This window comes from Eretmochelys imbricata, chromosome 1 (assembly GCF_965152235.1).
Source record: "Eretmochelys imbricata isolate rEreImb1 chromosome 1, rEreImb1.hap1, whole genome shotgun sequence".
In the NCBI taxonomy this organism is placed as follows: domain Eukaryota; kingdom Metazoa; phylum Chordata; order Testudines; family Cheloniidae; genus Eretmochelys; species Eretmochelys imbricata.
The window spans coordinates 34,925,767-34,951,507 of NC_135572.1; the positions used below are offsets into that span (position 1 = coordinate 34,925,767).

The 25,741-nt window shown below is 43.3% G+C and overlaps 1 protein-coding gene across 2 annotated transcripts in view; it reads left to right on the forward strand.

Annotated features, from left to right (window-relative positions):
- Positions 1 to 25,741, forward strand: part of DYNC2H1 (dynein cytoplasmic 2 heavy chain 1) — a 397,803-nt gene that overhangs the window by 84,109 nt on the left and 287,953 nt on the right. For both annotated transcript variants that reach the window (XM_077805779.1, XM_077805787.1), the window contains exons 51-55: positions 17,766 to 17,879; positions 18,645 to 18,787; positions 20,413 to 20,494; positions 22,507 to 22,661; positions 24,582 to 24,719. In XM_077805779.1, the coding sequence (XP_077661905.1) occupies positions 17,766 to 17,879; positions 18,645 to 18,787; positions 20,413 to 20,494; positions 22,507 to 22,661; positions 24,582 to 24,719 (632 nt within the window). The remainder of the gene's footprint in view (positions 1 to 17,765; positions 17,880 to 18,644; positions 18,788 to 20,412; positions 20,495 to 22,506; positions 22,662 to 24,581; positions 24,720 to 25,741) is intronic.

The following is a 25,741-nucleotide window of genomic DNA, read 5'->3' on the forward strand; positions in this document are numbered from 1 at the left end:
CATAAAGCCAAGACCAAGAGATGCTATACACAACTTTTCTGAAGCCTTCTACCACAAGCCACTGTTCCTTGCTCTGGCAGGGCATTGGGCTCTCATTTGGCAACACATATGGTGAGCCTTATCTCCCTTCCCAAAGCCATTACTTCATTGTAGAAAAGCTTAACCAGGGGCATGATGATTCCCAAGGATAGAGGATCCCTTCACAGCCTATTCAGGAGTAAGATTTTGCAAAGTCCAGAGGGTTGAGATTCTCAAAAGAGAAAAGCAAACATCCCATTTGTAAGGAAGTAATTTGAATTGTTAATGTGTAAGTGGCATAAAAAAACTGGTTTTAAACCCTTTCTCCTTTTCTTTCCCACTCTGAGGGAGTGTTTGCTGGGACTTTTATCCTATGCAGAAGCTGTCTCTCAGTGCTATGTGTGACGCTTACTACCTTTACCACACCCTGCAGCATATCTGGGCAAACACCGAGAAGCCGGTTATTTCTCAGTCCCCTCTGTGTGAGACAGTTTTCACAGTGGGGTGTTCCTTGTCTCCATGGCAACTAGAGGGAGACCAGATCTTTGCTCTGTGGATTTAGGGCCATCCCAAAGGGAAAACTCTTCAGAATTCTCTGCTTCTAAATGGCATACCTGGCAGACTTCTGATCTCCCTCTGTAGAAGGGCTTTCACATGGAACTAGGGTTACATTTTTCAAAGTCTTCGTTCCTCTCCCCTGGGCACAGGTCCTCTATTCCCACAGCTTCCAGACTAATCAATAACCACAACGTAGAAAATACCCACAAGGTGGTTGATATTTTACAGACCTAACAGGCAGAGTTGTGCTGCCTGTTAATGGGGCTTTATTAGATCCTTCCATAATCCTGTGGCAGACTTCAGCTAGCCTCACACTGATGGCAGAAAGAACTGACAGACGCTATAAGTTCCCCTCTCTGGGTTATGAGTAGTTCTATTCATATCCCAGTGTAGACGGTGTGATTGATCATGCCAGGAACGCTTTCGCACCACACCAAAAGAAAAAGAAGGCAGAAAAACATACTCTACTTCAAGTCTACAGATGCACATTTTCAACCACCCCAGCCACTTCTATCTAAATATGACTATTCACTCAATGAGTGAATTTGTGGACAAGCTCCCAGAAGATATGAAGAATGAATTTAAGACTTTCTTGTCTGAAGGGCATCTTGTAGCTAGCTCTAATTTTCAGGTCACTTTGTAGTTAGGGTAAGGGCTATAGTGGTCACCCTGAGGAGAGCTTTGTGGCATCAGAACTCTGACGTACCTATGGAAGTTGAACAGACTATTGAGGATCTGCCCTTTGAGGGATGAAATCTTTTTTTGCATAAGAAAGAAGGGCACTGCGTTTCCTCAGCTCCCTGAAGGAAGCAATACAAGCTGCAGCAACAACCCTGGCAAAGTTACTATGAACCTAGATGGCCTAACCCTTCCAAAAAAATCATGTCTCTGAGGAAAAGGCATATCTCTTATGCCTCTTCTAAACAATAGCCATTAGTTTCTAAACAATCCACTTGACTGTCCATTTGTAAGCAACATTCCAGCTATGCTAGACCTACCCTCTTTCCCCTCAATTTCCTTGGAGCTTGGGAGTCCATCATCTCAGATCAGTGGGTTCTAAGCACCGTGCAAGTGGGTTATACAATCCAGTTTCAGTCTATACTTTGCCTCCTTTCACCTTCCCCATCCCTTTTCAAGGACTCCTCTCATGAGTTTGCACCTAAGCAAGAAGAGCAGGTTCTTCATTTAGAACCTATCAAGAAAGTTCCCCTTCATCCCCAGGAAAAGGGGTTTTATTTTCACTACTTCCTCATTCCCAAAAGAAGGCGGAGGGGGAAGGAGGTCTGAGGTAGAAGTTAAATTTAATCAGAAAGATCAAGTTCTGCATGGTCTCCCTGGCAGCAACCATCCCATCGCTATATCGCAGCAACTGATATGCTGCTCTTGGTATCTAGGATGCCTGCATTCATGTGGCAATCCACCTGAACCACAGAAAATATCTGAGATTTCTAGTTGTGGACCACTATTACCAATACATTGTCCTCCCTTTCAACCTGTCATCTTCCCCAAAGGTGTTTACCAAATGCATTGCAGTAGTAGTGGCTCACCTCAAGAGGGCCGGCATCCAGTTGTTCCTCTACCTGGATGACTGATTGGTCTGCGGTTGTTCCAGGCATCAAGTGGAGATCAGTATGCAGCAGATTCACTCCTTATTTGCTCAGATGGGCCTAGTAATCACAGAATCACAGAAATGTAGGGCTGGAAGGGATCTCGAGAGGTCATCAAGTCCAGCCTCCTGCACTGTGGCAGGACCAAGTAAACCTAGACCATCAGGTGTTAGTCCAACCTATTCTTAAAACCCTCCAATGATGGGGGTTTCACAACCTCCCTTGGAAGCCTATTGCAGAGTTTAACTACCTTTACAATTTAATTACAAATTTTTTCCTAATATCTAAACTAAATTTCCCTTGCTGCAGATTAAGTCCATTATCTCTTGTCCTACCTTCAGTGGACATAGAGAACAATTGAACATGCAGCTCTTTACATCAGCCCTTAACAATGGTCATGGAGGGTGAGAGAAATGATCAGGCAGGTACAGCCAATGCCATGGGAGGCTCAGACCAGCTGGAGAGTCCTTGCATTACAGTCTGGTTGGGATTTCCCAAGGGTTTGTCTACATGGCGATTTAGTGGGCAGCAAGCCAAGGTGTGAAGTGACAGCACACCAACATGTTGCTCCCTCAGTTGCCTTGTGGACCCTATTAAGTATATCAAAGCACACTAGGAAGGTTTTAGTATGTGGAAGCAGGGTCCTTATTGTGCACTAAGTCACTAAGTAGACAAGCCTCGAGACTTTAAAACTGGACATCTCCATGTTTTACTGGTGGCCAGCAGAATTTTCAAAGTGTGATAAAAGTATGTTTTAAGCACCTGCCTAGCATCAATGTCAGGAATGTCAAAATGTTTCAAATCAGTTTTTTTTCTGAATCTTCTATTCCATGAAAAAAATTAGATATTTTCTCTTTCTGTCCCAATTCAGGTCAAAAACAAATTCTTACACTGCAGAGTTTTTCACAGGATGGACATTCCAATAGGGTTCCTGCCCTAACCCTGTTTCACGTTAAACCTGTAAATACCTTTTGTATATTGAGTATTTCTAATGTATCATCTTCTTCTTATCATTATTTGTATTACACTAGCTCCTAGAGGCCACAGCTGAGATCAGGGCCTAGCTATGCCATTCACTGCACACATACATTGTAAAAGACAGTTCTCTGACCCAGTGAGTTAACACTCTATGAAGACAAGACATATAGAAGAAGGATTATTATCCCCGTTGTCCAGAGAGAGGCACAGACGGACTACGTGACATAGTCACACAGGGAGTCTATAGCACAGCAAGGACTTGAGCCAGATTTGATACCCACACCTTCATTTTTAATGAAGGGGGATGTAATTGTTACCCTGAGCTTGCAAGACTCTTCATGCTTGTTATAAGACCTAATAGTAATGAGGAGAATCTTTTCCCTTTCAGGGTCCCACTTCGTTACCCTAGCAACAGACAATTTTTCATATAAGGGGGATGTAATTGTTACCCTGAGCTTGCAAGACTCTTCATGCTTGTTATAAGACCTAATAGTAATGAGGAGAATCTTTTCCCTTTCAGGGTCCCACTTCGTTACCCTAGCAACAGACAGGTTTTTCTCCCCAGATAGTATATTCCTCAGGGAAAAGGAATCAGTCTTCGTTTCCCAATTTGTCCTTCTCCTCAAGGGTCTGATCCAAAGCCAAGGGCCATCACTGGGAGCCTTTCCATTGACCTCCCTGATCTTCAGAAGAGGTTCTAATAGAAGATCCTAAAATCCCCCAGCTCTGCCAGCACCATTCTAGCTGTTATCATCATCATCACAGCAGCATCAGGTGTCTCCACTATCATGTAGGGTCTCTTTATTACTTTCATTCCAGGAGCATATTTCCAACTCTTTATCGTCTTTTATTTGTTCCACTCAGTGTTTGAAATCAGAAGATCTGCTTCTTCATTATGATGATTATTTTTAATAAGCTCTTGTGCCCTCTCTGAATGAAGCAGCAAATGCGTAGAAGGGCACATCAATTTCTATATAGGTTCTATTTAGATTTAGAGCCTACCTCATTAGCAATAATTAAAAGTTGCCACTTGCCCTCCCAGTAGATCACATTTCAAGTCAGGGATGTTTCTTTAAAAAAAACAACAACTAATCCTACACACCTCAAATTCCTTAAGCAATCAGGCAGTGGGAAGGAAAAGACAGAGGAGCCTTACAGGGAGATGACAGGTTTGTCCTTGGAATTTAACATTTTCAGAAAGGCAAAAAGAGAAGATTTAAAAAAATAATAAGAGTAGCCTAATGGGCTCACTTGTTACAGCATTACCCTGAGATTTAGGAGATTTCCATTCAATAAACAGAGACAAGTCGATTTTCATACCTGTTCAAAGAATCAAGTTCATTAGGGCAATACTTGATTCTTGAACTGCAACTGATTATCAGTCCCAGGACAGAGTTCAGACTATCCTAGACCTTTGCTACAGTCTATAATCTAACTCCAACACAAAAGTGAGGTCTTGTTTCAGGCTTGTTAAGATGCATGGTATCCTGCACTTATGTGATTTGATATGCCAGGCTTTGCCTCAGATGCATACAAGGATGGCTGAAGCCTGTGTATTGTTCAACCAGACATCCCCGGACATGCTAATTCATGTATCTGCCAGGGTTGTTTCCTCACTGAACTGGAGTAGGACTCTGACAAATGTTTGCAGGGGTGTGCCCTGCTCCACTCCTCTTCCATCCATGACTTTGACTACGGACGCTTCCAGCTCCGGGTGGGGAACCCATCTGTAGAAGCTACAGACATAGGCTCCATTATTGAAGAGAGAGTCATTGCTCCCTATCAATACAATTGAGCTCCGAGCTATACACAAGGTTTGTCAAGCCTTCCTTTCTCATATCAAAGGTCAGACCATCCAAGTACTCACTGATAACATGACGGCAGTGTTTTATGTAAACAGGGAGGCGGGTTTCTAGATCCATGGTGTTGTGTTGCAAGGTTATCAACCTATGGATTTTTTGTATCTAGATCAAAATCACTGTAACAGCTTCTCATCTTCAAGGATCATAGAATGTCCTAGAAAACCATCTTAGCAGGACCTTTCAGGAAGATTATAGGTGGTCGTTGAAGGAGAGCATAGTCAGACTTATTTTCAGCATATGCGGTATTTCTACCATAGACTTGTTTAGAACATGACAGAACAGAAAATGTCACCAGTTCTGTTCCAGAGCAGGTCACAGTCCAGGTTGCCTCACAGATGCAGTCCTCTTTCCATGGGGTTCACTTCTGACTTTTTCCTCCAAAACCACTCATTCCCAAGGTCATCCTCAAACTGAAGCAAGATTGGGCAAAGAGGATTCAGATAGCTGTGGCTTGGCTGACACAACACTGGTTCTCTGACTTGCACAGTCTGTCTGTTTAGCTATCTATAACTGCTCAGCTTCCTGCAGAGACCTACTGGTTCTTCACTATGGTTAAAGTCCTTCACCCAATTCTTAACAGCCTTCACCTGATAGCTTGGCTGTTGACTGGCTGGACAATACAGAAAAGGGCTGTTCTTTAGCTGCTCAAATATTCTGTTAAACAGCCGGAAACCATCTACTAAAAATACTGTATAAATGGAAGTGTATTTTTGTTTAGGGCACAGGATCATAACTTCTTCCCCACAGCATACAAAGATACAGGACATCTTAGATCAAGTACTTCATTTTAAGGATTTGGAGCTTTTTATTAGCTTGCTAAAATTACATTTTGCTGCTATCTCAGTTCATCCAAGGATGATTGGTGTTCTTTAAACCTAAAGTGGTTGGGTTCTTTAAAGGGATAAATAGAATCTGTCCCCGCATCAAATGGCAGGTTTCTCTTTGAGACTTGAATCTTGTATTGTCAGCTTTATTGGGACCTCCATTTGAGCCTCCAGCAACCTGCTATGTGACCCAGCAGTCAGCAAAGGTTCCTTTCTTGGAGGCTAGTACTCCTGCAAATAGAGTAGGTAAGCTGCAGGATCTAATGGTAGGTCCACAAACACAGTATTCTTTAAAGATGGAGTCTCCATGAGTCCACGTTTAGAATTTATTCCTAAAGTGGTGTCCAGCTTCCACCTAACCAGACTATCCATTTGCATACCTATTTTCCTAAGCTGCATACACATAAGGATGAGGAAAGGCTCCACTATGGCCTTTCTTTATATATAGATAAGACCAAATCCTTTAGATCATCTCCACATTTATTTGTATCCTATGGAGACAGGATGAAAGGATAGGTGGTTTTAGTTCAGAGACAGTCTCACTGTGTAACCTTGTGTATAAGTTAAGGGATAGTGAACATGTTACCTCCTTCAGAAGTGTTAGCTCATTCCACCAGGGCTCAAGCAACTTCTTTGCCTTTTTGAGAGGTGTGCCTAAAGAATACATCTGCAAATGTGACCTGGTCATTAGTGCATATTTTTGCCAAGCATTATGCAGTTACCACAGCCTCCAGAGCTGACTCGAACTTTGGGAGAACAGTCCTTCACTCTGTTTTCAATCAGACTCCTGGCCCCACCGCCATAATGTACATCTTGGCCCTTGCGAGACACCTAAGTGGAATAGATATATCTGAGTATTCAAAGACAAAAGGATGGTTACTTGGAGATGCATTGCACATCTATTCCATGACTCTCCCTCCCTCACCTCTGCTTTGGAGTCTATTCCAACATGATTCGGATGTGAAGGAATTGAAGAGGGGCTGGGATGGCTCTGCAGTGTATCTCCTCACCTGGAGGCGAAACGAGATGCAGGATGCATGCTCCATCCTGGCAGGTGCTTCTACACAGCACTCTCTGGCTTGAGTGCACTGGTCACATTTACACCTAAGTGGAATAGATTAGTGCAAGACACCTTGAAGAACAACGGTTGTAATGCAGGTAAGAGATCTTGTAATGCAGGTAAGAGATCTTGTTTAGAGATCCAAAATCCTTTCTGCCCAAGGTAAGTTCTTCTTTCCACAATTCTTGGGAAATAGTTCCCCCATTATTTTGTTCCAGTCTTTATCACTCCAGTGGGAAGGTGTGGCATAAATTGCCATTTCTAGAGCTCTAAAGAGGTATTTCTGCAGCCCAGTGTTTCCCACAATTGTAGATGTTGGGCTTCTCTCCTCTCTGCAGCTCGCAGAGGCAGATCAACTTTTTGGCACTGTGGTCTAGCCATGCCCCCTCTACTCCTGGTTGCTGCCAGATTCTCTGCCTCTGCAGTAGCAGACAGTGGTGGTTTCTTTTGCTCCTACCCTTCCTCCTTCTATTTTAACTTTTCTGCCCAGTTTTTTGGGCAGTGGAGAGCAGTGTTCTACCTCCTCAGCATTCCTCCTCCTCCTTCTCCCTCGATCAGTTAACCCCTCAGGGGCTTAATCCTCCCAGAGCCTCCTCCGCAGCATATCCCTGCTGGCTCCTTTGCTCCTTACAGGCATGGCAGAGCAGCCAATAAAATACCAGGTTAAATCTAAGTGGTGCTCTATAGGTGAGGCAGCCTTCCCATGCTTGGCGGATGGCAAGTTGTGCCCAGCCTGTACCCAGCCTTCTGTTCCTAACTCCATTACGTCCCAGGGCTGGGAGTCAGACAATGTGACATTATCTAGGGTACAGTCTGGACTGATGGACAGCTGTGTCCTTGCAATTTTCCATTCTGGGGTGCCTTTTACCCTGCTTCACTATGAGAGCAACCACTCCTGGTCTACTCACACACCGCCTTCACCGTGTAAATCACTGCCAGCTATCCTGTGTGAGTAAGCTTCCAGAAAATGGTAAATCCTGCCCCTTACCATCAGCTCTGAGAGGAGGCCTATGTGATCTCTGTCATAAAGTGGAATGGGGCCGGGAGCTAAGGTTCCTATGGATTTTCTCCTTCAACCTTGATTCCAATGCTTTCCATTAGGGAATCTGTTGTCCCTTCACTGGTGCCTCTGTGAGGATAAGGAGTGAAAGGAGTGCCTCTGTGTGATGGCTTGTCTGTATTCTCTCCTCACGGCCCTTAGTGGGGAAGGGACAAGACTGTTTGGATTCTTCCACATTGTCAGCCACCATCTTATCCAGCTTTTCTCCAAAAAGGAGGGAGCTTGTAAACTTAGCTGTGCATAGGACCTGCTTAGAGTGAGTATCCACATTTCAGCTACTGAGCTGGAAGCCAGTAGCCTCACTGTATCTGTCAAGGCTGAATCCCCACTCTGGCACTTGGAGTGCAAAAGGTGGAGGCCCGCAAGGATTTTAAAAATTAATACTTGCCACTCCAGGCCTATATTAAACTCGCAAGGTTACAGCTTTCTCTGACCTTGGCTTGGTAAACACTGCCACCACCCAAATGCAAAAAAAGCCCCCTTTGAACCCAGAAAGGAGCACTTGGGAATTCCTCCTTGTGGGGTACCCGTAAGCCCTTTCACCCACCTCTGGGGAAGAGCTGAGATAGAAAACAAAGGAAATTAGCTGTTGCTACCAGCTAATCAAACAACATTCACAAACCTCCTAGGACACCAAAAATCCAATCCAGTTCTTAAAAAAGGTAAATTTTATAAGAAACAGAAAGGAAGAAAATACATCTGTAACTTAGGCTTTTGCTAGATTTTAAAAGAGCAATTCCAAAAATTAAGTACCAAAAATAGCTTTCTTGGGGTCCAGCTCAAAAGTTACAAGCAAACAAAAGCATCTGGGGTTAGCACAGGGAAGATCCACAAGCCAAAATAAAGAAGTAAACCTGATTGCGTCTAGCTAAACATTCCTAATTTACTTACATATTTGGGGGGTTTCAATAAGTAATTCTATGTATGATCTGATGAATTTTCATACTGGTTCAAGCCTTACACAGCATTCCTGCTTATAGCATTGGTGGTCCATGTCTCCTTCTCCGGAGAAGGACAGAGAAAGGGAAAGTTTTTTCCCAATTTTAAAAAAGTTCTACTTTCCCATTGGCCCTTTTGGTCCGGTGTCCACTTCCTTTTCTTTTACCTGTGGGCTTGTTAACCCTTTACAGGTAAAGCAAGTAGAGAACAGCTACGAAGAGGAATTTTATAGCTAATTTGCTGACTGGGTGTCCATAAACGGGAGCTACCCCCACTTCATTTATCACAGCATCCATTAAGATGTCAACTACAAACGTGGTAGGGAGACCTCCATTAAAGTGGAGCCAAAGTCAATAGTGACATCTGGATGAACACTCTTTTTCCTTCCCATATCCAGAAGGTGACCCTCAAAAAGTGGATGAAGAAAATGAAGTTTCAGATGGAGACCCTGGCCTCTAGGATGTCATCCCTGTCCTGGGGGACCTTCCTGACTTCAGTAAATGTAATGGACGTATACCATCATATCCTCAACAGACCCATGCCACTGCAGACTTCTGAGGTTTTCCTACCTCAGGAAACATTATCAGTACTGAACAGTACTCCTGTTTGGCCTGTCCTCAGCCTCCAGGTTTTTTACAAAAATATTGGTGCTGATAATAGCCGGACACAGGTCACAGGGAATTCACCTATACACTTCCTGGATGACATCTTGATTAGAACTCCATCACAGTCAGCAGCACAGAGGACCATGTCTCAAATACTGAATCTCCCCTAGGCACATGGTTTCATCATCATTACCAAGAAAAGTTCTCTAGTTCCATCCAGGAATTTATTTTCTTCTCCAGAGCTGCAGGAGGCCTATTGTAGCACTATGCCTCCCAACTGCTAGGACTTCAGCTATCCTGCATTGGGATCACTCCATGGGCACAATCACACATCAGAAGTCTTCAAGCCTTCATACTGAAGGTGTGGCACCACTCCCTGGACACATGAACAATCAAGTAGGAGTTCTAATACAGATGTTCAACTCTTTACAATGTTGATCAGCCCACAACAATATCTTGAAAGGCATGCCTATGTGCCTTCCAGATCTTTTAGTCCTCACATCCAATGCCAGCCTGGAGGGCTGGGGAGCTTACTTGGAGACCCAAACAGCCCAGGGCCTCTGGAGTGAGGAGGAAAAGGCTCACAGTGTAAACATCCTAGAGTTTAGAGCGATCAAGTTAGCTCTGTGAAGATTGCAGCCCAACCTAAGGGGGAACCATATCCTGGGTTCAATCAGATAACACAACAATAGTCACATATTTAAACAACTAAAGGGGGAACTAGAGTCTGGTGCTCCTTGTGGAAGCAGTGTAAATAATGAGACAGATGGAATGGTCCTCCTTTCTTTCAGAGTGATCCACATCAAAGGGGAGCTGCACCAAAAAGCAGACTGGCTCAGAAGGCACAGGTTCAAGAACGCCAAGTGGTGCCTGAATCAGAAGGTTTTCTATCTCATCATTCAGACGTTCAGTCTCCCTTCAACCGACCTGCTCACGAATTTTATGAATACAAAGAGGCAAAATACTTCACAAGGTGTGGCACACCTTAGAGGTCAGAAGAGGTTGAAAAGCTATCTCAAGCATACAGAATCCACGAGAAGATCGGGCTCCCTGTTTGTATCCTTCCAAATGAAATTGCAGGGATTCAGAGTTTCCAAGTCCTGCATCACTAGGTGGATTAGACTTATGTATTGTGGAAGCCTACATATCATCATCGTCCTGTCTGAGAAGGGATCAAGGCACACTCCATGAGATCCTTAGCAGCCTCATGGGGGGAATGAGAAAGGGCATCCACTTTGAAAATTTGCAAAGTGGCCATGTCTCTGGGCAACTGCGCTTTATGGGGAGCTAGGGTCAGTCTGCCTGTGACTGTCTTATGAATGCCTCACAGAGGTGTAATTGACTGTCCCAGCTGGCTGATTAGTCAACAAGTACCTGGACTTAATAAAGGTTACCCAAGCTCAGTTAGGCCATGTCTACATTACAGAGTTAAGTTGACTTATGTTGACAATCATAAGTTGCTTTAATAACAGGACAAAACACAATTTTTTGGTTAAACCGGACATGACAATGAGGAACAGTTTCACAGGGCTCTCACAACTGTAACTCCAGCTTTTGTTGGGAAACCAGTCCCTAGGTGTGGAGTGCACGGGACACTGCAAGGGCTTCGGTGGGGGAGTTTGGGGAGGGCATGGACTGGAGTTCTTTAGTGGCTGCAGGGGAGTGTAATAGAGCCGGACTCACCTGGTGGCGCCTCCTGCTGGTTGTCCTTGGGAATTAGCTCGTCAGCCTCTGGAGCGCCATCTGCCATCTGGTGATCGGCCTTACCACCAGCCCCAGTCTCTCCCAGGACCCGGTGCCTTCTCCCACTGGGGTGCTGCTCCCTGGCAGTAAACCCCAACAATCCCTGAGGGTCTCCCCTCCCCGGGGAACCCCCACCCACTACCCCCACCTCGCCTCAGTCTTGGCTACTGCCAGTCATCGCTTAGCCCCGCTCCCCAGGGCAGACTGCAGTGTATCAGCCACTCACCACAGGCGAGGGGGTTTGGACCTGCTGCCTCTGTCTACCCATGGGCTGCCCCCAGCAACTCCAGTACCTAATAGGCCCTATTTCCGGGCCAGAGCTCCCCTGCTCCCAAGGCCTTTCCCCCTCAGCCCTGCTCCAATCTAGGTATTCCCTCAGGTCCCTGCAGCCAGGCCCTTCCCCCTCTGAACGCAGAGAGAGACTCTAAGCTTCAGCCTAGCAGCCCCTTTATAGGCCCAGCTGCGTCCTGATTGGGGTATGGCCTAGCTACGGCCATTTCCCCAATCAGCCTAACTTTTCTTGCCCTCAGCCCTGGCTCTCTCCCAGGGCTGGCTTTTAAGCCCTAGAGGGCAGGAGCGGATAACCACCCTGTTACAGGGAGTCATGCATGGATGTGCTCAGATTGCAAGGTAATGGGGGACTTCATCATCTCTATCTGGCCCTGCAGGAGCATTATCATCGGCTCCTGCCCCTGAGTCCTTTTCAGGCTATCCAGTCTCAGTTTTTCAGTAATTGTCTCCCTTAATGCTCTTGTTTCTTTATATGCTGTCTCTGTTGACTGTAGCACTTCCCGAAACATATCCTCCTGACCAAAGAAACAAAGAACAGAAACAGTATTGTAAGTGCACTCACAGCCGTGAATCACAAAAGTTACACACACCTCTTTCTCACTGTCCCTGGGCTAGCACACAGGTTGGCGCGAGTTCCAAATATGGTGAGTTCAGGGGTGATGGTGGTGGCAAGGGGCAATAGGCAAGAATGGACAAAATGTGGTTCACGAAGGGGGTTACTACAAGCGGCTAGGGAGACTATTCTGAATATAGGTACCCTTTTCCACAGTATAGGTTAATTGAACCCAATATCTCACTTCTAAGGGTAACCTAGGATGCAAGGGGGCATCTTCTGCACGTGTGTGGCTTTAGATCAGCTCTGTATGCTGCTCGCCTGTGTGCTGGTCCATGCAGAAATAATTGCTGGGTGACGCAGCAAAGTGTCCTACAGTGGGGGGAGAAACAAGAACCCTCTGCTAAGGAACCTTCGACAGAGGATTGCAGGATACCTACTGGAAAGTTTCCTAGACATCACTACAGAGGATTCCAGGAACATCCCCACCAACATTAACAAACTTTTCCTCCATGGACCCACAGTGTAAATGGACAGGCTCTGTTGTTACTTTCCGTCCCTTATCCTTCCTCTACCATATAACAAAATTCATGAGAGCTCAAACTCCTCTCACCAAAGCAAAATGAGCACTTACCGGAGTTTCCCTCTCCTGCATCCTGTGCACCAGAACTGGAGTACTGGGATTGGCTAGGCACCTCTGACCTGGAAAAGAGGTCCTAACTCATCGCACCACCAGACGACCTTGCTATTTGCTCCACATTGTCCTTCAGCTCCACTTCCTCGTCCACCACTTCGTCACTGAGGTTGGGTCCACTGGCTGCTGCCTCCAGTCGCTGGCTGAAGTATCCATGGGGCTCTTGGCAGTGGAGGTGGGGTTGCTGCTGAGGATGGCATGCAGCTCCTTATAGAAATGGCATGTCTTTGGTGCTGCACCAGAGCAACGGTTGGCCTCCCTTGTCTTCTGATACACCTGCCTCAGCTTCTTGGTCTTGGCATGACACTGCTGTATGTCCCTCTCGTGCCCCTTCTCCTGCACGCCACTAGCAATCAGCCATAGGTATCCTACGGCTGGAGTGAAGCTGAGACTGCACAGCCTCTTCTCCCCATAAACACAGCATACCCAACAGCTCCAGTGTGCTCCATGCGGGAGAGCATCTGCTGCAGAAAGCCAGCATGGTCAGCTGGGAAGATGCTGTGTGAACTGTGCACACCAAGGAAACAGGAAGAGGAATTTCAAAAATTCCCATGCCTTTAAATGGGGGAGGAGCGCATACCTGAGTACTTTCAGGGCAGTGGGATTCAAAGTACTGACCAGAGTGGTCAGGATGGGTACTGTGGGATGCCTCCTGGAAGCCACTTAGTGCAATACTAACATAACATAACATAAATCATGTCTACACTGATGCTACACTGCTCTAACTGTGTTGCAAAAAGCTCTGTGCTGCTCATCAAGGTGGTTTTATTAAGTTGGCAAACAGGGGAGTTACATCGGCAGGAGGAGCATTTCAGTCTGTACACCACCACTGTTTCGTCAATGAAAGGTGACTTTTGTTGACAAAACTGCATAGTATAGAAAAGGCCTTAGAGGGAAGTCCAAAGGGAGACAGGAGGCTCATGTAGAGGGGAGCTCCCAAGTGAAACCAGAGCCTGAACAGGGAATCCAGAAGATCAGGTCTCTAGGGTACCTACCAGGACTGGAAGCCTGTAAGAGGAGCTCCTGGAGAGGGCAGCCTCCTAGACAGTGGGCTGCAGCCAGCAGGCATTCAAGAGGACCTGGTCTCAGTCAGAAGTCCCTGAGATACTGGATAGAAGCCCAGCCTGTAAAGGATTACCCTCTGCCCCTGGAGAAGTGGACGTATACATGCAGTGCATATACGTATGCAGTGGAGAGACCTCTCTGGACCTCAGACTCCAGAGGAGGAAGTACTCCAGTAGGGGCAAGAGGCATAACATCAGGGGCAGAGACTGGAACTAAGAGAACCTTGGAGGAAAAGCCTGAGTAGAGGTGAACACTGGACTCAGAAGGGGACATGAATTAAAAATGACCTAGTCGGCATGCTGGAATGTTGGGGTGAAAGTTTTGTTTATCTTCTATTTCGGTTTCTCCATTAGTAAAGGAGACCCACCACAAGGAGGTGCTCTTTAGCACTTAACTGGCTGTTTGGACTTGTTGATATCCTGGTCAAGGGAAAATCAAGTAAGAGTTCATCGGCAATACTATGCCTGCATCCAAGGGGGTGCACTGGGTCGGACTGGAATGGCAGCAAGCTACTTGGTCTACAGCTAACCCTTCATTGAGCATGACAAGATGGACCTGTCTTCTGCAGAGACCTCCTTTGGCAGGAAGTTGCGGCAGGCGGTGGGCAGAAATAATACAGACTTGAATGAGTTGACCAAACAGGGGAGAGGGGGTTAGTACTTCCTTCCTACCAAACTTTTGTTTCGTATCCCTCCCTACATCTGTTCACGGCTTGCTACTTCCAGGATGTCTAGAATTGTGGGAGATGCAGAATGGAAATTTCTTACCAATAATTTCCTTTCTGCTAGCAGTGTCTATCACAGTTCTTTCCGCCCCGAATGGCTCATGAGTCAGATATTAAGTGGAGACGTTACTATTTGACTGTCTTTCTTGGTCTAATGTACAAAATGCTGATCCACCTCCTTGAGATGCAGAGAGAGGAGAGCAGCCCAGAACACAGCTAGCAGAAAGGAAATTATTAGTAAGAATTTTTCCATTCAAACATTCAGGGTACGCAGGTCAGTTGTACCCTATTCATCTAATTCCATCCAAAATGCCCAAGGCCTTAGGGCCTCAGAGTTGCTGCAGGCAAGATGTTAAAATCTTGCAGAAGTTGCCATATTAAGCATCTGGGAAACTATTAATGGAGGTAATCAAAGTTCCCTCTACAGCAGTGGTTGTCAAACTTTTTTTTTCACGGACCACTTGAAAATTGCTGGGGGTCTCGGGGGACCACTTAATGATCTTTCCAAATGTTGTTTGTACCGTTAGCTAACTATTGTAAAGCTCTTTAGATAAAAGCGCTATATAAATAAACTGTAATAATAATTAACTTTTTTTGTTCTACAAATAAAAGCACACAACTCATATTTTAATATCAGTAGTTTTTCTAATGCAATGGATGTGCCCTCTCTCCCCCACTGCAGCAGCCACAGAGCTGAGGCTGGGAAAGAGGGCTGTCTCTCCCCAGCAGCCGCAGCCTCTTTCTCTGGCTGCTGCAGCCCTGCACATCCCAAATTTCCCCCACCCTCACTTCTCACCCCACTGCCCCCTCTCACCTACCTCCTATTCCCCCCAAGGGCACCACCTCACCTTACATGTGCGTCTTCTCCAGGGTCCAGGCACCTAATTAGTGGAGCGACGCCTGCGCGGCTCCACTAATTAGGTGGCTGGTCCTTCATTCTCTTGTGTGCGACTGCCTAGGCGCGCACCTTAGAGGGAGCTATCCGCAGACTACCTGAATGGAGCTCGCGGACCACTGGTGGTCCATGGACCACAGTTTGAGAACCTCTGCTCTACAACATACTTAATGGCATTGTAGAAAGAAAAAGTCTGAGCCTCATTTGTAGGGCCCTACCAAATTCACAGCCATGAAAAAAGTGTCACGGACTGAAATCTGGTCTTCCCCCCGTGAAATCTGCTCTGATCTCTTGTGTACTTTTACCCTACAGTATACAGATTTCACAGGGAGACCAACATTTCTCAAATTGAGAGTCCTGACCCAAAAGGGTGCTGCAGGGGAATGGCAAGGTTATTTTTGGGGGGGTCGTGGTATTGCCAATTTTACTTTGCTGCCTTCAGAGGTAGGCAGCTGGAGGATGGTAGCTGTTGGCTGGGTGCTCAGCTTGGAAGGCAGAGCCGCAGCAGTAGCAGTGCAGAAGTCAGGGTGGCAATACATACCATGCCATCCTTACTTCTGCGCTGCTGGTGGCTGCTCTGCCTTCGGAGCTAGGCTCCCGGCCAGCAGCTGCCGCTCTCCAGCTGCCCCGCTCTGAAAGCAGTGCCTCCGCCCACAGCAACGCAGAAGTAAGGGTAGCAGTACTGCAATAACTTTGTGACCCCCCCCCATTCTTTTTTTGGGTCAGGATCCCTACAATTACAACACTGTGAAATTTCAGATTTAAATAGCTGAAATCATGAAATTTATGATTTTTAATATCCTGTAACCGTGAAATTGACCAAAATGGACTGTGAATTTGGAAGGGCCCTACTCATTTGAGGAACATCTGTAAAGTAGATTCCAATTCCTCTGCAAATGCATCCTTTGGTAGGAAAAGTGCTACGGGGTTGGTTCCCAAATAATTCCTTAAATTACAAAGCTTTTGCTTTTTATAGGTGGAACGTCCATTTCTATATATTATCTACTGTAATAATAATTAAAATTCTTCATTTTCCTCCCATCCTCTTCCTCCCTGAATTCTGAGACCCACTCATTATGAATGAGAGAAGCTGTGTAACAGAATGAAAAATTTTTCACCTGATAATTTTCTTTCTGCTAGTAGCTTCTCTCCTTATTCAACCCATCCTGGTAGTGTGGCAAATGATCAGAAAACAATTTGTAACAAATTGAAATGTTTCTCTAAAGGAAGATTTAAACATATCATTGCCTTGAAACATATCATTGCCTTAAGGTTGATTAATATAATTTACATTTTTTATCTTAATGCTAATAATCTGTATGCTGGGATGTTTCATCATGTTGAGAAGAACTCTCGTTCTGAGTTGAAGGGCAGGGCTTACTCCTGGGGCCTCCAGCAACATCTTTAGACTGTCTCTTAATTCTATCCATTTGTGGAGCTATTACCCATTTGTGATGAAGGAGAGAAGCTGCTAACAAAAAGAGAATTATCAGGTAAGTAATGTCTCATTCTTGTACCACGCAGGGCAGTAGCTCTAAGTTTCTGCAGTTGACAGGGTTTCTATCTGGAGGCCTGTATACCACTAGAATTCCTAAGTTTCTCTGGAAATGGCCCACCTTGATTATCACTACAAAAGCCCCCCACCCCCACCCCTGCTCTCCTGCTGGTAATAGCTCACCTTACCTGATCACTCTTGTTACAGTGTGTATGGTAACACCCATTATTTCATGTTCTCTGTGTATATAAATATCCCCACTGTATTTTCCACTTCATGCATCCGATGAAGTGAGCTGTAGCTCACGAAAGCTTATGCTCAAATAAATTTGTTAGTCTCTAAGGTGCCACAAGTACTCCTTTTCTTTTTGCGGATACAGACTAACACGGCTGCTACTCTGAAACCTAAGTTTCTCTTGTCCTTTGGCGCACAGATCATATGTATGCACTCAAATATTTTTGTTTCTGAAGTGGAGCGTCTTCTGTATCTGAGCTGGAGAGGAACAGGATTTGTATTCTGCCTCTTCTTTCTATTTTCTGTGGATACGATTGGAAGAAGCACTGAATCATGTCTCAGTGATGCAAGCAATACTGGGTGCTTCATTCAAAATGAGATTGTGAACAGTACCGGTTTTGTTGTTTTGAAAAGGAAGGTCATATAAGTATGCTGATATGTAAATAGATTCTGTATTATCCAAATTCACCAAACAAAATGTTCAGAGGTATTTTATCAATTTTATTTTGATTAATTCATTTTACACATTTTAAAACTGATTGAAACTGTTCCTGACATAGGTGAGGTTCCTGGACTGTACACTATAGAAGAATTAGAACCATTACTGTCTCCTCTGAAGGATCAAGCTTCCCAAGATGGATTTACAGGACCAGTCTTCAACTATTTTACATATAGTAAGTGAATTGGACTACATAATTTGTAATTGATTAGTTATGAAAGGTTATCAAAATGAGTAAATAATAAAATATGCAAAGGGGTGTTACTTTTCGAGTACATTTTGAATCATGCAGTTATTTAAAAAACAGTAAGGAACAATCAATACTTTGGTTTAATTAAAGGAACACAACATAAAAATCACATTCTGTCTGAAATTGCGTTCATACTCATGGTTTCAAATAGCATCTAAGAATCCTATAACTGAAAGTGATTATAGGAAAGAAGATGTTTGTCTCTCTTTTCAGTTTGTTTATTTTGTGCATTTGATAGCACATTCCAATGTTTCCCTTTTACAGTCAGTTAACTCCAATCTTACAAACACTTATGCACATGAAGAGCTTTCCACACATGAGTGAGCAGTTGTAATGAAGTTAATGTTTGCAAGATAGGGGCTTTAGTTACTAGATTGTGTGGGTCTTTCACCCATAGAACATAGAAACAAGGAAGTACAATTGGAAAGCATGATTGAAAAAACACAGAAATTGGCAGGCCGACTCCAGGGCACTAACATTACTTCTGACTTGTTTTAGAATTGGCTACATTTTAAGATAATGGTATCCCTTAATTATTTTTATTGTTATTGTCTCTTTCTGGAAATAGGTCTGTGATACAATGTATGAAGGATAGTCAAAAATTATACAGTATTGGATCTACAATAAATTTGTCATTGGGTAGTTAGAATTCAATTGGCTTAATATTTTAATATGTTGTATTTCCTTTAGGGATTCAGCAGAACCTGCACATTGTCTTGATTATGGATTCTACCAATTTAAATTTCACAATAAATTGTGAGAGTAATCCAGCACTGCATAAAAAATGTCAGGTGTTATGGATGGAAAGCTGGTCTGAAAGCAGTATGAAAAAGGTAAGTATAGAAGACAAACAAAGCAAAATTTAAAAGTGAGCATTAATTCATTTATTTTGTAAATGTCATTGTACTGCTTTCTCTCCTGTTCCATTAGGTTATTTTTTGCTTCTTTATCAGACCAAATTGTCATGCTGATGTAATCTTCTCTTAGCCAAATATTCAGTTTTTTATAAAACTAAGGAAAGCTAGCAATCACATTTTTTCAGTCCAACGTACTTCCCTTGCATCATGTTTGAATAAGATTTCTTTGTTGAGATTATCAGTAATTCAAAAGTGTTGCATGCGGAAAATGCCATCTGTTCATGTTAAATGACTCAATTCCAAATTATTCAGCTCTAAAAAAGAGACGCAAAGTTGGTTTTAGTTAAAGTGTTTAAGGAACTTCTGACATATTTTGCTTTCTTAGTTAATGTTCGTACAGTGCTTTAAAAATAGAAAGTGCTTTAGAAAAGTTAAATATTATTATGATTTGATAATTCACCAACAGTAACATGTTAATATCTCACTATCGGCTGATCACTCTTCCTTTGATCAAACACAGAATTTAAGTTTTGATTTTAGTGGGATTATGCACATGCATAAGTGCTTTGCTGGACTGAGGCCAGGGAACTGAGCACCTTGTAGCAGCAAGCTATCCCTATGTCAGAATGTTAGTGGCATCATTCTGAGAAAGATATATAGGACTGTATGTAGAGCTGCCAGAGGATGACAGTTCTGTTTTGTGACTTCTGAGGTTTCAAAATGTGTTTTTGTTCCTCATTGAAACAAAACCAAAAGTTTTTGAATGTTTTTGTGAAACAGAATTGTGTCAAACAGCTGTTTTCAGATTAAAGAAACCTCAAATTTTTGGTTCAGGTCTCTCTCTTTTTCATACCTTTCTGGATCAGAAATTATCAGGGTCCTGGACCTCAAAAACTTTCCAGACAAAAACATTGTCAGAGTCTATATGTCTCTGCAAAATGTTTCGGCTTCGATGAAACAAAGTTTTTTGATCAAATTGTAGTTGTCTAGGTTTGAAAAATGTTTTTTAGGATATTTTTGTGACCTCAGTAGGATTTGCTTCCGTGTGGATTGAATAAGGACCCAGGATTTGGTCCTGTAGTCATATTTCCATATAGTGTTTATTGTCTACCATTGTGAAATTCATGAGATCAACAATGACCGTGTAGTAAGACTTGAAAATCTTACTGTAGATCAAGGTTAAGAAAGTTTGCACTGCATGAGGGAAGCTTATTTCCCTGGTGCCTCCTTAAACAAGGCATTTTATTAGGTCTTCTGAATTCATGTTGAATTTTATAATAAGGCTGTGTACCTTGATACTTCCTTGGTATTTATATAATTGTAAAGGTATTATCTGCTGTTTCCTTAGAGTTGGTGAAAGATTGTTCTGCTTGAGAGAACAGGGAATCAGTACTAATAACTGATATTAATGTATTATTAATTATTATTATTAATAATAATTATTTATTATTCAGTAAAGGGCTCTTGAACAAAGCTGCTGTTTTCAAATCCTTTTTACATTTATAACTGATGTTGCCATTTTATTAATAGTTTGTTTGCTTTTATCTTTACTTGAAAGTTCGGTATATTCACTTTTTGACAAAAAATGCTTTTTATTTTAGATACCTGAAATGTTATTTGCTGAGTTGGATGAACAAGAAAAGACTGGTAGAGCACATAAAGAACCCAAGAAAAAATATTCTGGTAATATTTTGGTGAATTTGATTAAAGTTGTGTTTTTAACATGATTATTTTATTATTGTTCGTTTGTCTATTTATTCATTTATGTTAATTAATTTGCTCAGTGTTGTACAAGGCACAAATAATGGTCTGGATTCTGCAAGTAGATCTAGGAACAGGCAGACTCCTGTTCGTAAGAAGGGCTCCATTCATTTCAGTGAGGCTCTACAAGAGCAGAGCACCCCTGCACAATGAATTTCAGGATTGGCATCAGATATACAGTGTGGGAATGGTGCTGGAGAAAGAAACACAGAAGATGGTGACTCTAACATCACAAGTGGTGCAAGGAGTTGAGATGAAGAGAGACATAGGTAGGGTAGGGTGGGTGTTTCTTAGAACCTTGAAGGTGAGGATGAAGATCTTAAACTTGAGTAGGTGGACAAAGGGGAAAATAGTGGAGGAATTCAAGAAGTGTGAGATGGTGGAAGCAGAAAATAGAAAGTCAGTTAAGCTGCTTCATGACCACATATACTGGAATGGGACTAAGATGGGAAATGGAGAGTTCAGAGAGAAGGACGTATGCACTTCAGCTGTCACGTTGGCATTTAGTGAGAAAGGATCAGATTTTAAATATCTTGTAGATCAAGGAATGGTAATGACAACCAGGTTTGTGAGAATAGAAGGGAGTGAGCCTGGATAATGGGAAGGATGGTGGTTTTGTAGACAGCTTTGAAGAAGGCAGGAAGAGGACAGGATTTGGGAAGTATGAGAACTAATAGTTTGTATGTTGAGGTTGTAAAGCTTGTTGAGCTAGTAGAACAGCCACGATTGTACATCAGAAAGATGATTGGTGTTAGCTTTGCCAGAATGGAATGAATTGAGTGAAGATGTAAATTTGTAAGCCACCGCCGTACAAATAAGAATTGAAGTCATACAGTGGATGAGATAGAGGAGTGAGAGGAAAGTGTCTGGTGGTAAAGAGTTGAGAGAGAAAGAGAGAGAGAGAGAGAGAGACTAGAGAGTTGAGAGGAAGAGAAAAAGGAGGAACAGGGTAACAATATAAGAAATAGAAAGATTAATTAGAACTGTCTGTAATAGTTAAAAATAATACAATGTGTTTTCAGAACAGGAAATTATTAAGTGATTAGATCAGATTATGTGCTAAAACTGGACATTTATTCATTAAAAAAAATTGTAGCAAGAGTAGTCTAAATCACAAAATCAACACTCATCCTGGTTTGAAAAATGATTTTTTTTCAAATTACTGTATAAAAACATAATTTTAAATAAGATTATATGCAGAAATCCTAGTGATAAGGAGAAAACCAAATGTTAAATGCTTCCTGCTAGATTTCTTATGTTGCCTCACTTTTTAATATAAAAATACTGAAACCTTTGAAGTGATACTCTGATTATAGGGTTAAGGTCCCCAACGACTCATAATTCTAGATACTTTTATATGTTTACCTTGATGCTGCTTCCAGACATTCCTTCACGTATACATATCTTAGTGTTTTTTTCTTGTTTGTAGTGTTGCATAGCTTATTTCATGTCTTCTTGAGTTCATTTACAAAAATTCCATTTAGCAAGCTGTAGAAGCTGTAATGACCAGAAAAAATATGTATTGTATGCAGCACCAGTGACACCAAAAGCACTCAAGCCTAGGTTCTGCAAGCTTCTGAGCACCTTCAAGTTCTGTTGACATCAGTGGGAAATGAAGGTACTCAGCATCTCTTAGGATCGAGCCCTCAGTGATGTGGAACTGATTCTGGCAATGCTCATATGCTTTTTCAATTCAGTATAAAACTTTTATGGCTTTAAAACAAGAACAGAGTGTTGCCTTCTGAAGGGCAAATCTTTAGAGTGGAATGCTATTTCTTTTCTCTCATGGAACCCTGCAAAACTCTGCCTTTTTAGATACTGTGTATGTCCTCAATTCATGATTTTAAAAGTGTATCACATTGCTCATCCTAAATTATTCTGGGTGCAGTAGGAATGATAAAGCTGTTTCGTAAATAATGTATTTTGCTGTATAGGTGATTCTGATTTTTTGAAGTCTTTTCTGGTGATCCATGAGTCAAGTAAAGCATATGGAGCAACTCCAAGCAGATACATGACTTTCCTGCGTGTGTATAGTGCCATCAATAGAAGCAAAAGAGCAGAGTTGCTCAAAAGGCAAAGCCATTTGCAGGTATGTAATTAATAACATTTTCTACTTATGAGTTGGCAAAATATTTCCATATTTGTGATCTGTGTTTTTGCAGAGCTTATCTCTTCTGCCACCCCCACCACTCCTGTGTGGCTGGAAGCAGCTGGTCCCTTCCTGCCCACAGTGTCAAAAGACAGCTAACAGCTCCAGGCTGCTGCTGGCCACTGACATAACCAAGCCGCCTCCTATCCCCTGGCTACAGCACAGGCAGGAAGGGGTTAAGTCCTAAGGATGCACTGTGCACCAAGGCCCAGGGAACCTGGTTGCAGGGGCTTCAGTGAACCTGACCAGAGAGGTGACTCAGCAGAATAGGGTGTCTAGGGGATGGAGCAGCCCCATGCTCCCTGGGGCAGGTGAAGAGGGTGCTAAGCCCCTGCGTTGGGGGCTGCTGTGGAGCCTGCAGGTTTGGGGCATGAACAGGCTGGAAATCGCTTTTCCCACCCCGCCACTCCAGAGCTTATCTGAAGGGTGGCGAGGCTTTCCTGTGCCAGCGCTGTGCGGGGCTTTGGCACATGCAGGGCTCGGATTCTCCTGGCCAGGGCCCTGGGCCAGAGGGTCTTGGGCTTTCCCGGGGTGCCATCCCAGCCAGAGGCAGTGGGGAAGGAAGGAGCCTGTTGGCCAGGCTGTTGGTGAGCTGAGCATTTCCGCACAGTGCTGGGAGCAGGATGTGCCCTGCTGTGGGGGATATTGAGGAGCAGCGGGGTTGGGGGTGGGGCAAAGAGGCAAATCCGGGAGAGGATAGTGATAGGGGGAGCACGTGAAAGGCTGATGGGTGGGCAGCAGAGGTGAGACGTAACCGGCCCACACTCACCAACCACCGCAGCTCGCAGCGCACAGGCAGTGCCAGCCGTAAACGGGACTTCGGACGGGGCCCTGGTGACCGAGAACTGGCACACAGTAGGGGCTATGCTGAAGGACCAGCATGGGGAGTGGCCAACCCTGCACACTGCATCTTTGTCCCGCCACCAGCCTTGCACACCCACCCCCATCATTGGTCACTGTACCCCTCCCCTCCACTCACCACTGTTGGGCCAGTGGCTGGCAAGCAGGGATCTGGCCAGCAGCAGGACCTACCAGTACTGATGGGGAGGAGACAGAAAATACTGGACAGTTTGCCTGTTTTTAAGAAAAAGTCGGGACACCTGCAGGAGGGCTTAAATACGGGACTGCCCCTTTAAAAACGGGATGTCTGGTCACCCTACTTCAGAGAGAATATAATTATTCTAGCTACTGAGATGTAATTGAATTAATGGCAATCAGATTAAATCCCAATAATTGTTTTTTATTAAAAATTACATTTACTACTTTTGGTATTAGGTTACAGGTTTTCACTATAGTGAAAGGAAACCATTAAGGTTGAGAGTCCTAATACTGATCTACCTTGAGAAGCTGGGGTGAAAATACATTAAGAAAATCATGCACAATGGAGTGTAAAAGCTCACAAGATGCTGGTCAGGGTACTGTGGAGCCATTGACTTTAGTGGTAACTAAATCAAATCCTATCTTGGTTATAGCTCATGTACCCTGATTTATTGATGACGAAACAGTCATTAAGCCAATTGTGTGTTTCTTTTCCCCTGAATGAGAAATGATTGAGATTTTAGGGGAGTGAGGGTAGGAATATGTACTCCTTAACATAAAGAAATTTAAATTAAGTTTAAAATGGAACCACTGGTGCTAGAACTAGGGGTGCTAGGGTGCTGAACAAACACCAGATACATAGTTTCCATAATCAGCACCCCCAATATAAAAATTGTTCCCAGCACTCCTGAATGGAAACATTGTCAAAATAGGTCACTTTTTAGTCCTTCCAAGGTTGTCTGTACCAAACTTTCTCTCCGGTGAAGATATCTTTGTCTACTAATTGTTGCTAACCACATTTAAATATATATGTATTTGTAGGCAGGAGTGTCTAAGCTGAATGAAGCCAAAGCCCTAGTAGATGAACTGAACAGAAAAGCTGGAGAACAAAGCATATTACTCAAAACTAAGCAAGATGAAGCTGATGCTGCGCTCCAAGAAATTACAGTGTCTATGCAGGTAATGTTGATTGTCACAACAGAATCTTAAAAAATAAAATCCCCCTTCCCCACTTTTTTTTCTACGTGAAATTGTCTCTACAGATTCCCACGCCTGGAGTTGCATATTGAGGGCTGAAAAACCTGAAAATATTTCAAAGCAGTTGGCTTAGGAAGTTACATGAACCTTTGAAACTTGAGGAGATTAACACATTATTTATAAGGGAATTTAATCCATGTGTGGGTCTACCAAGCAGAGTAGGGATTTAGCAGCTGACTGATACTTACTACTGCAGTTCAGACTGATAGGTCCTCCAGATCTTTCTGTATCTAACTTCTACTTTATAGAGTTGGTCAGAGAATGAAATTTAAAATTTTCAAAAAAATTTCAACCAGATCGACTATTTTATCTGTAGTATTTTAAGTGCCAAGTTCTGTAAATTTCTTCTGTGGCATTTTTGCATCTAGCTGAAAGTAGGGATTTCCTGAGATTTCTGATTTTAAATAGACAAGCTTATTTCTTTAGACCACTCTTTGAACCGCTAGCCCTTGGCTTAGAGGTAGTCTCTCTCTCTCTCTCTTTTTTTTTTTTTTTTGAAGAAGCCATTTTCTTTAGGTTTCAGAGTAACACCCGTGTTAGTCTGTCTTTGCAAAAAGAAAAGGAGTACTTGTGGCACCTTAGAGACTAACCAATGCATCCGATGAAGTGAGCTGTAGCTCACAAAAGCTCATGCTCAAATAAATTGGTTAGTCTCTAAGGTGCCACAAGTACTCCTTTTCCATTTTCTTTAGTGACACTTACCAAGTTAAATGCAAGGTTTCCAATTTATGTGGAAAGTGGATATTAGTATCTGATATACATGTGACTCTGAAGATCAGAAACAGAAGGTTATAATGGGGTGATCCTACTCTGGTCAGCATCAGCGGGAGTTTTGTCATTGATTTCAATGAGAGCAGATCAGGCACAAATTACACTTCCAACTGTAAATGAGGTCTAAGAGAACAGATTTCCTATGTATAGTAGACCACCAGGTGGCTGCAGCC